Here is a 12,697-nt window from a genome sequence, read left to right on the forward strand (position 1 = left end):
GCCGTATCTGACAAGATGTTGTTTGTGTTACTCTAAGATGGTTCGTGTGAAAGATGCAAGACCAAAATCCGTCTCTTTTGAACGCTTATCATGCCAATCATTCTGTATAGCTCCAAAAAAATCTCACATCTGTAGCCTTAAGATCTTTCAAATATGATTATTTTACATAAATTTCTCCGAGAAATAGTGCTACAAATGAAGTTATTAATTTAAGATGGACCGTCAATGCAAGACCGGAAGATCAATGCACTTCACACGATACTTTCCCACTTCCCCTTGCCGGCTATGAACAACTTTTGTTGGGGTTATCTCATCTTAGAAGACCCATACAATCGATTTCTCTTTTTTGTCGGACTCAAAGGCATACAGTGAACATATTTTTTAACCATTTGCTTGCATCAAGCGCCATTTTTTCAGCATTAATCAAATTAAGTTTTTTTTTATGACCAAATGATTGACGCTTCTTATACTATTCTCAAGGATACCTTAATCTCACGGTATGTCACATGACTATCCTGATTTTTACAATTGATTATAGACAGGCATATTTCCGCGAGATTAAATTTTAAAGTTATTGCAATGTATTGTAACGCTTAAATTACAGAACGTTGAGAAGATGGAATTGAAAAGTAGTCTCATACAGTCTAATTTTAAAAAGTTATTTTTTAGTCTAAAACAATTTAATTTCTAGATAATACGATTTAGCATCACTTGATTTCTGTTTATAGGGCTATTTGAAATCAAATGTCTATGTGTTAATTCCTTAGGAATTAAAAATGGAGATTCTACACTATATCAACGGAATTCAGCCACATCTGTGCAAAATGGAAAATTCAAACAAAACGGTTTATATGCGTGAGTGCCAGCAAGGCACAACCCTATGTGCTGTATGATTAAAATAAAAGAAGTAGAATTACAAATAACTATATAAAATATAAATGACTTCTGACGAAGCGTTTGTTACTGTAAAGCTGAATGTGGTCCAGTTAGAGCACGTACAGCTGTTCAATTATTTGGAAAAATGGCACCTACCGCCGAAGTTATAAGCCGAATCGATCAAGCTACTGGACCTTTTGCTTCTCTAAGGTGATGTGTTACGAAGAGAGGGCAAATGACAACAAGACTAAAATCCGCGTCTTCTGAGCGTTTATCTGATCAATCCATTTGTATAGCTCCGAGACTTGAACACTGTTAGTCTGACACTTGTAAGCTTGAGGTTTTACAAATTAAATGCTCAAGGCAAATCATTAACCTCTTTCGCACCGAGATGGTATTAAAAATGAAGTCATTCGTTTAAGATGCTCAATTGAGGAACATATATGTCAAATGAAAACTAAACGAATTCCTCAAAGATTTCTGTAATGAAATCGAACTTTTGAATGAAAGATACAGCGAACCGAAAGACATGACCAACATTGTCCGCAGCCGATTGCTAAATATATTGGTTGAGAATTAGACACAACCCAATGGCCGGTTATGGAGTCATGATAATGATGATGATAACGAGTCTCTAGAACGCTTATTAAGACACTATTTTACTTCAACAGTAAAGAAACAATGCCTGATCAGCGCAAGAAGCTTTCATTTATATGTTATTTAAAAAATATCAAAAGCTTACTAAAATATTGCTTTGTCAGCAATGACGACATCCATGTGTCAGACCAGAAACTTAGTGATGTGTTATATAATAGAAGTCATAGAATGATAATATATTGTAGGGATTGTACGATAATAATATACTCCCATCAAGCGTATAACAGGATAAAAAGGAAAATATAATGAAATTTCCTCATAAAAAATCCATAATGCTGAACCGAAACCTATATTTCCCAATAATTCCATTATAATTTTATATATTAAAACATATAATCAAGCAGGCCGAATCGAAACGAGCGCAACATTATGTCGAAAACCGTTATCGCCGACACTAGCCCTGTTATAATCGCAATATATTCGAATATATCAAAAATGCTAATATCTTCTCCCCACAGTCCATCAATCAACCCTTTGATCCTTTAATACTTCGGATCTGGGTGTAATGCGCTTTGTCTCGCACAATCCCCTGACAAATGAATGAACACAGCCTGACCATCCCCTAAAACAACCCCCTTTCTATCTGGTTCCGTCCTTATTTACAAAAAAATTATGCACAACACTTAGTGAACAGGCTACGAAGCCCTTGTTTAACGCCGAACGATGAGAATTAAGGGAGAAAAGGAATTTAATTCTTGGAATATTTAACGAAACTCATTAAATCGGTTAGATAATTACCTTTTTGGAGTCCGATTCGCATCGGGGTTGCCTTGAAGCTCCGAGTTATCCAAATCCTGGAAAAAAAAAACAATAACTTTCGATATATTGATAAAATATATATGTGAATTTATTATATATTAACGACACATAACCCTATTTAATTAAATATTAATATAAAACTGAACGTTTAATTATTTACATATTTATTATCATACAATTTGCATTAAAAACCAATATTCCATGTTTTCTAAATGTTTTATTTGCTAAAATTAGTATATTTATATATTTATAAATAGAAACAAGGAGAAAACAATACATCGGCTCCCACTTAATCGTTATACAAACAGTTATTTTTTACAACAATAGACCTTTAAGTCAATGACAAGATTTATGAACCAATGTTAATAAAATATGTTCTGGAAAATAACGTTTTTTTAAAAGATCTTACTTATTAATGTGGTATAATCACAAAATAATAAATTGAAATTAAATTAATTATGATTATTTTAATAAAGAACAATTACTTTAAAAACAACTGCAAGTACAAAAATGATATAATACTTCGTTTAGTAAGAGATGAGTTTATTAATTAATTATTAAATCATCCATAAGTGGTTTTTGATAATATATTGTTAGTTTTTAGTTTGATAACATTGCTATTGTAAAAAATATTGTAAGAAAGTGCAAGACATTATTGGCAATAACAGAAAATATTGTAATGAACCAAAAATTGTCGAAGAGAATTTGTATTAAACTTTGTGTTCCAAACAAAATCTTGGCCAAATAGCTAAAAATTATATATATATATATATATATATATATATATATATATATATATATATATATAATTAAAATATTGCTAAATAATATAATCAATATTAATATGTTGTCAGTATATTTTGCCAATAAAAAATTCAAGGTATATATTCGGTATTAATATTTCTTGGTATTCTAACAGAAAATACCAAAATTTAATAAATATTTTCATAAACCATGGAAGTTCTTACAGTAGCTAATAATATTGTATGAATAATTGTTTCGGTAAAAGCTGATTATTATTACTTTTTTAAAATTATTTTAACGTAGAAGTTTTGTTATTTAAAATTATAAACTAATTAACAAGAAAATTGAAAAAATTATAATAATAAAGGGAACAGGTTTCTTCGAATAAAAAATCTAAAGTTGATAGGTTCACTCGAAATAATCTATTATTTTCCGGTATTAAGGATTGCACAACAATAACAATATGTTAGATAATTTTAAAATCTAATCATAAACTATAATTGCATATAGTTTATCTTATTATTATTATACTAAAACGTTGTAGGATAATTTTGTTTGCTGATCCAACTTTGTTTTTGATCAATTATCAGTTATGATATATATAATACATTAGTTTCCTTTGAACATATTTTAAATAGAGACGTTGATAAAATAAAAAATTATTATTTAAAATGAATGCTGAATTTTTCACAATCAACCAACACTTAAATCCAAGACTCATCAACATAAGAAAGATTCATAAAAACACAAGGAGCCATTCTTGCGCTGGATTTATTGATTGTCTATATGGCCAACCGCCTAAGGAATAACGTATTATAGCATATTACTTCGTCAGACCTCCGTTACAGGAAGGAACTATCTCAACTGTAACATTCTGGAAACCGGAAGTATAGCTAGCTAAAATTCAAGCAATAATAATCGATCTTTAACGTTATCCATATCTCCAAAATTCGATATTCAGACAATGAATATAAAAGGTAAAAATCCGTACGAAGAATGACATAATATAACTTATCTAGACAACATAAACAACATAAAGTGGCTGTATATAATCCTAAAAACACCATGGTTTTCACGCAGGAAAGCTGGTATCCCTCTAGTAGCCAATTTCCTGTCGAAATTGCAAGCCAACTTTCTGCAGGACGCCGAGAAAGTGGAAAAATCCATAATCCGACAACTTTTTCCGGTGAAATTTTCAAAAAATCAACTTATTAATCTGAACAACCTTCAATCAATCAAGTTATAAAAAATATCTTTCACTTAGTCACTTAGTTACATGTAGAAATTCTTAATAAAAAGGTTAACATTATAACAGATCAACAGCCACATATAACGAAGAAATATATTCACACTCACGTCTCTTTATATTAAAATTAACATAGCCTATTGCGAAATGACACAAGAAATAATATACTAGAATAAATTAACTTGGTGAAATGTAGTCTTAATGTGATTATTTAGTAACGATTTATTCTAATATACTGACACAGTTTTCAATATAATACTATTGAAATAATTTTTTATGGGCCAGTTACTCTATTACGGATAATTACTATACACGTAGACCTATAAAACCCAAGTATTTATACTCTTGATATTGATATAAAAACCTTATTTAACCTATCTACTACACGTATTTTATATTCTAATATATACACACAATTTAGCTTAATACATACCTAAACCTATTTATTCATTTACAATATTATTTTAACTACTACCAACTAATCACCTTGAAGTTGGTACCGAACCCAAACAGTTATATTAATTTAGATTTTTTTTGTTCGTAACTCATTTTTTTGTATATGTTACAAAATTATATGAAGTTTCATTGCCAGTGTTTTTAAAAATTAGTCAGTAGCATTCAACCCACATATAATATATGCTATAAATCATTATAAGTGTATACCACGCGACTTGTCTCGACCTTATTGTTTGACATTATTGTCCGCATTATTGCCATCCTCAGAGGTAGATCGAGGAGGTTGATTTTCCATTCAGACTCTGCCTGAGCTGGGCGTCTGCCGATTAATGACACTCTCCAGAAGGGAGAATAGTGACAATTGAAAGGTAAACCCTTTTTCTTTTTTTATGTTATGACGTTTTTATGCTAGTTACCAGATAAGAGACAAAATAGATAAATAATAAATATATATCGTTAGGTTTAGGGTATATCTATAACCGTCTAAACGTTCGATTCTTTTCGAAGTTGTACTGGGGCATCTTAGGATACTACCTGTTAGTTTATGTTATTGTGAATATTACACTTTTTAAGTTAATATAATCCATTGTTTTAAGTATTAAATATTTTAAGTATATTAAGTAGCGAAAGCTCTTTTTTGACCATTATTTTCTCACACGCGAAACTGACACGTACAAAAAATATCGAAATGACAATTTCAATAAATTTTGAAGTGTTTAATAAACTATTTGACCACCTAAAATTTCTTGGGTGTAAATAAACACGAGAAAAAAAACGCTAAATTATGTGAATATTAAGTTGCAGCAGTAAGATAGCACGAACAGAATCCAAACAAAAAAAACAAGTAAAATATCAACATGCGCATTTGCTCTAATTAGCAATAACCGTTTCACGCTTAGAACAAAAAAGCAACAATAATAATATACAGTTGCACCTAAAAATCCAGCTCGGCGACATTCCCCGCAAATTGCGAATAGAAACCGCGCCTAATTTTAATAACGACCTTTTTTCTCTCATTTCTGTTTGCATCTGATCAATAAATCGATTTTAATAATAGCCATACCTGTTCCAATAATCTAATTATACAGCGTAAAACCTTGTATCGCCCCATTACGATCTTTCTGAATTGTTCTTAAATTATATAAATGTGGGACATGCACAATTATGTATACATGCATAATGAGGTCTTAACCGTCTGATAGATTTTTGATACACTTGGTTTATGACCAAATTAGGTATTATAAGAATAAATATTAACATTATGAACTAATTTTGAAGGATGACGATTTATGCCAAGGCTCTATTAATTTTTAAGTATATTACTGTAACACACATCACGTTAGACAAAAGGCAAAACACATTAGAACCAAAATTAAACAACTATACTGGTTAGTCGGAGGATACTCTCAACTTGATCTAAAATCAACGAAATTGATTTATCAGACAATCATAAAGCCAATTTGGACCTATGGGGTGCAAATATGGGGTTGCACTAAAAATTCAAATCAACTAGTCATCCAACGCTGCCAAAACAAAATTCCTCGATTAATTACCAATGTCTATCGCTACGTAACCAACGAAGAACTGCACGACGACCTGGAAATCAAATGGATTTGTGAAGTTATCCAAGATATCGCCTTAAAACACGAAAGAAGATTACTAAATCACACTAACGTGGAAGCATTATAACTACTCGACAACGCGCAGGCAATCAGGAGATTGAAGCGAACCAAACCATATCAACTTATATAAAATCTATAGCTTTAGTGTAAACTATAGCTTAAGTTATTATAATTTTATAATTGAGGAATACATATTGATTTATTTATCTCGCACTCATCTTGCTTGTCCATTAATCCAAGTACAAATGAAATGTAGTAATAAATTAATTTATAATTAAGATTGTACTAAGTATATCTATCAAAGATGTAATCAAAAAATATATATTACTGTAACAAGGACTACCTATGGAGTAGTGCACAACATCGACTTACATAAACATAAACTAGCAATCAAAAAATGTTGGTTTATTCTACGATATAAAAAACTGTCTTGCAAAAAGATCATTTTGATTGCACTTTCAATCCAAATGTATATAATACGATAAATTCTCTACTATAACATGTCTCAAATTCAACGTGTTGATAATGCAGCTTTCAAAACGAAAATGAGTTTTATGTGAAAATTAAGAATGTATCTTTTAAATACCTAGAAAAAGAACTCTTTCAACAGTTGCGTTACTTCCAAACAAACACAAAACGTACTCTATAACTATATGAAAGTTGATACAGTCGAGTTAACAGAGAAATGTTTGAAGCAACGTCAAAAGCTTGATTCCCATCTAAAGAAGCGTTTATGCATTCCAGAATAATTACTACTAATAAAAAATCTAGTACCCAAGTATTCTACGAACACATGAGTTCCAGTCGTTAGCAACTGACAAAATAATTACATCTCTCTCAATTAACACGGATGCCGTGATGATGTTTTTGCGTCGATATGTGACAATGGATGAAACATAACTCCATCATTTCACTCCGAAGTCCAATCGACAGTCATCCGAGTGGACTGCACACCATGAAGCCGCTCCAAAGCGTGGGAAAACGCAACGGTCGGCTGGCAAGGTTATGGCGTCTGTATTTTGGGATACGCATGAAATAATTTTCATTGACTATCTTGAAAAAGGAAGGACCATCAACAGCGACTATTACATAGCGTTATTATACCATTTGAAGGACGAAATCGCCGAAAAACGGCCGCATTTAAAGAAAACGAAAGTGCTGTTTCACCAAGACAATACACCGTGTCACAAGTCAGTGAACACGATGGCAAAAATCCATGAATTAGACTTCGAAATTCTTCCTCATCCACCATATTCTCCAGATCTGCCCCCCACTGACAATTTCCTGTTCTCAGATCTCAAAAAAATGCTCGATGGGAAAACATTTTCGTCGAATGAAGAGGCGATCGCCGAAAGTAAGACCTATTTTGAAGCAAAGGACAAAACGTAATACAAAAATGGCATCGAAAAGTTAAGAGGGTAGCAATTATAATCAGTGTATAACCCTTGAAGAGAATTATGTTGAATAAAAAAAAATAATTTTGCCAAAATGTTTTAATATGGCAGGCCGCGGACTTTTCAATTGACCTGTTATATATAATGTTTTCTTTTTTTAAGTATTTTGTCATGCCAGCTTTATACCAAAGATCCAAAAGAGCAAATACGATAACATAGAAGTATAAAAAGAATTAAACTTTTACAAAATAAAATATAGCATTTCACAAACAAATAAAAAATATCTCTTGATGACCCGTTTCCAAAAGAGTCCTTTATTGAATACAGCAAATATGTTTTCAACAATTTTATATATCTATTACATTCTATTCATTCTAAAAATGTATAATGTCAACGAATTAGTTTTAATAATGTAAGGTCTGTAGGTCATTAGCAACTATTAATCACAACAATTTAATCACAACAATATAGTACAACATTGGAAAACTAAAAAAACTGGAATCGGCGTTCGAGGAAACCAGATTACTGCAAGAATGTTCTCTTTTCTAAAATGGTGCAAGATTCCGAATTTTAATGTTGGCGATCATTTAACTAAGTGACTAATTTTTTATATCAGTATTTCGAAATGAATCCATATTATGTGTGAATCAGTATTAAAAATAATTCCATCAAAGCGCACAATTAAAGAGCTGATGTAAAAAATGTAAACCACAATGGCTAGATAATGTAATAAAAATAAAATACTTTGTTCCAGCTTTGCAACATCTGCCCCACTGTTTTGGGATTATAAAATAATACAATGTTATGACTTTAGCATAGTTTACTAAAAGCCACGTTGCTTAAGGTCATTTTTTTAAATTGAAGCATCTGTCGTTAGTGCGTAAAATCTTCGCTTATTATAGTAAGTTATGTTTTTAAAACAGCTGTTCGAAGCATATGTAGGATCTGTGTCGAAAAATTAAAATCGGATGGACATTTATGGACATTTTCAGGTCAATTAATATTAACAACAAATAAGTCAGTTAAAAATGCTAAAAATATGTTGTGCCTTAAGTAAATATACATCTCTTAATGTTAAAGCAGTTTTTATTAATAAAGTGTCATATATCCAAAATAAAATGCCCAAACACTAATTTAATTAAGTAGAAAATTCGAGAAAAACAGCATGACCTCAAAGCCCCAAAAGAGTTAGATACACCAACAAAATTATTCAGCAAGTTCGAGAATATTCTCAAGGAAATTGCAAGAATCAAAAGCTTACAACAAGAGAATTGCAATTTTTTTATTATTATTATTATTTAATTATTACCTTATTGCTAGTCGTTTCCGTCTAACATACAATTTGTCTTTATGATAACTTAAATCTAGGTATATAACTAGGAGGACCCATCGGCCCTATCTCTGGCGAAATAATGTTTATACATGTCACTGCTGTATTTTTTATTATATGCACCTCACTACACAACACTAAACAAGAACAGATGGTTTGATTCTTTTGAGTCTGTGTCCTGTTCGGGTGGTATCCAAAAGCTTCAATACTTCATTATTCTCATGAAAATGGAGTCTTTCCTAATGCCCCCTTGCAATTCTCTTCATTTCTTAACTGACTGTGGCTATCTGAAGGTCTCGATATAGGTAATCAGTTCTATAGTATTTGGGTGCACCCACAATACCTCTCAGGACTTACTTTCATTAATTCTTATTTTCCAAGCTTGTGTCCAATTATTTATATTGCCACTTGCCTGTTGTAATTTTCGTGAGGCTTCTTCACTATTGTCTCCGATGGCTATAATCGCAGTATCATCAGCAAATGTAGCCATCGTAATATTCTCCATTTGTGGTATACCACAAGTGTAGAGTAGATAAAGCATCAGTCCCAGTACACTTCCTTGTGGTACACCTGCTTTAGCTTCTTTTATTGTAGAGCAAGCTTCTTCTTGTTTGACTCTAAACATTCTGGTTGTAATGTACGACTTTAATAGTTCGCTGTGTTGTTTTGGTAACATTTTCTATAGTTTATGAACAAGGCCTTCATGCCAAACGTTATCGAAGGCTTGTGCTACATCTAAGAATATAGCTGAGCATACTTTTATACTTTCGTAGGCTTTTTCAATAACATCTGTTATTCTATAGAAGTGGTCAATTGTTGAATGCTTGTTAATAAACCCAAACTGCTGTGTTGGTATTAGATTTTTTCTCTCTATGATCGGTTTTATTATTTTCAACAGGAGTTTTTCAAAAACCTTAGATATTACTGGCAGCAGTGATATAGGTCTATAGGCTTTTATATCGTTTGGTGACTTCCCAGGTTTTGGGATCATTATAATTTCCGTCATCTTCCAAATGCCTGGGACATGTTTTAATCTAAATGCTGTATTGATCAAGTTCATGAGTTTTTATAATTCCCTTCCTTGGTTGTTCTTGAAGAAATTCTAATGTTATTAAATCGTATCTTGGTGATTTCCTGGGGTTAATGTCAGTTTTAATAACTTTAGTTAGCTCTTTCGGCGTGACTAATTCAATCATCGAATTTTCAACTTCTATGTACAACAAATTACATTCAATATTAGTTTCGTTTGGTTTGAAAGTTTTTTTAGATATTCAGCAAATGCTTCTGCTTTTTGGTGATTGTCACGTAGGTCCAATTCCCACATAGGTCTGTTATAGGTGGATTGTGTACACATGAGCGCTTTAGATATTTTGTGGCTTTTCAGAGTGAATAGTCAGTTTCTTTATCATCTGTTAAATTTCTCAGATAGTCATTTATGGTTTTGTTTTTAATTTCCAGTATTTCCCTTTTCAGTCTTATTTTCAGTTATATTGTTTAAACTATTTTTATGTTCAGGTGTTCTGTTTTATTGCCATTTTTTTCGTAATTCCCGTTTTTCAGCTACCATTTCCTTCACTTCTTTTGGATAATTAATTTCTTTAATTGTGCTTTTAATTCCTGGAGTATTATTCCAAACAGCTTGTTGACCATCTACGAATTACGAATTTTTCTGGTTCAAAATTTAATTGTTCACTTGTCTTGAGGCATACATTTAGTTGAATTCGTTTGTTCAATTCTTCAGCAAATCATTCATAGTCTGTTCTCTTATTTGTCAACGTTGGGTTTATTTCTTTTCTTATTATATTTTCGCTCAACGTCAAAATCGCTAGCGTATGATCTGAACTTAGCACAAAAGTTTCGGCAACTTTTATATAGTTGAATGTTATGTTTCTTAGTATGAAGAAATTTAACAGGTCTGGGGTTTTCTCTTGATCAGTCGGCCAATAAGTTAGTTTTCTAGTTGACATGTAACGACATCTTAGTTCAGCAGCTGCTTTATGCTGTTCATTGCCTTTAGTTGTTGTCATACTGGATCCCTATCTTGTATTTTTGCATTGATATCACCTTCAATTATAAATTTTTCTCCCAGGTTGCTTAGGACATTCAAATAATATTCCTTTTTTTGATTGTATCTTGAAGAATAATAAATTGCGGCTATTGTAACCCAGTATCTGCTTGATTTAACAGTTACTGCTGCTACCTGATTTTCTGCTGTACCGAGCCCGGGTTCTTGATGGTGGGAAATATTCTTTTTTATTATTATTGCACTTCCTCCTCTTGCGGTGTCAACTGAATGTATGGTATGATAGAATGTATATCCTCTAAATTTTATAAAGGATTCTTTTGTCAAATGGGTTTCTGATATTAGGCAAATATCTATGTTTTACATATCTAGGAAAACTTGTAGGGTAGCGTGATGTTGCTGGATTCTATTAGCATTCCAAATTGCTATTCAGATATCTTTATTTGCTATTTCTGGTTTTTGGAGCCACAGGCCTAATGTTTTTCAATTCTTTCCAAAAAATATTCGATAATTTTTTCCTGTCTGTCTAGCTTTCCTATTAGTTTAAGTAGCAATTAGTTGGTGGTCGCGTCATCTTCCTTTTGTTCTGCCCCTTTGGTTATTTTGACTGATACTTTGGGCATAAGTCATTTCACCATTAACTTAGTTATATTTTCGGTTGTTTCTTATCAACCATTATTATTTCTTGAGATTTAACTTGAGCTACTCTATTTCTACTCTCTTGTAGTGTTTTAGCAACTACACATCCTCTATAACTTGCCGGATGTGCTTCATTACAGTTTGCACATTTCGCCTTAGCTTCTTTGGGTTTTCTACACTTTGTGGTGATATGTTTGCTTGAACATTTTACACATCTAGGTTTTATTCTGCAGAATTTCTGTGTGTGCCCATGCAATTGACATCTTTTGCATTGCGGTATTAAGTTCGATTTTTTAAGAGGTTCGGTTCTTCTTTCGACCTCTAAAATTCTTTTAATACCAAAAATGGCTTTTGCGTACGTATCATGTTCAAATGCTAACATAAATAGGGGTAATGGCTTCTTGTGCACTGAAATTTCTCCTTTGTTATTCTTGGTCTTTTCTTTTATTAAAATATTTGTCGCATTTAAGCATTTAAGCCAATTTTGGTTTAGTTCTGCGATATTTTTTTCAGTTTTTCCCTCTTGCTATAACTTTGATGTCTCTGGTTTGTTTGTCTTCATAAGAGTGCCATTGTAGTTTCAGCAATTCTAGACTATCTATAATTTTCATGAAAATTGTACGACATTTGGTGTTCAATTTTATTTGTCCATTGTTTAGTACCGTTGCTTTGAATACTATATAGTTGGGCCACAGTCTTTCGTAAAGCAAGTCAAAGTCGGTAACATTACTTACGATAATTGGGAGTGGCCTGGGCATTCTAATTTCTTTATTTTGTTAATTGTTTTGTTTTATTGTTAATTGCTGCGGTGAAGATCCTGAGGAATTATTTGCTTTCCTTTTTTAATTTTTAACCAATGTCAAGCCTACTTCTTTCTGCAATTCTTTTTCATCTCTTTCATATGTTAGAATTGGACTACTTTTGTTGGCTTGGTGGTTAATCGTTGTTTAG

At 31.8% G+C, this 12,697-nt stretch overlaps 1 protein-coding gene across 1 annotated transcript in view; it reads right to left on the minus strand.

The window, feature by feature from the left end:
- Nucleotides 1-12,697, minus strand: part of LOC143190961 (protein phosphatase Slingshot) — a 376,206-nt gene that overhangs the window by 327,514 nt on the left and 35,995 nt on the right. The window contains exon 2 of the mRNA XM_076395580.1: nucleotides 2,272-2,327. Coding sequence (XP_076251695.1) covers nucleotides 2,272-2,327 — 56 coding nt within the window. The remainder of the gene's footprint in view (nucleotides 1-2,271; nucleotides 2,328-12,697) is intronic.

This window comes from Rhynchophorus ferrugineus, unplaced genomic scaffold (assembly GCF_030347505.1).
Source record: "Rhynchophorus ferrugineus isolate W39M unplaced genomic scaffold, kcgeb_rfMv2 rfM2, whole genome shotgun sequence".
Classification (NCBI taxonomy): Eukaryota; Metazoa; Arthropoda; class Insecta; order Coleoptera; family Curculionidae; genus Rhynchophorus; species Rhynchophorus ferrugineus.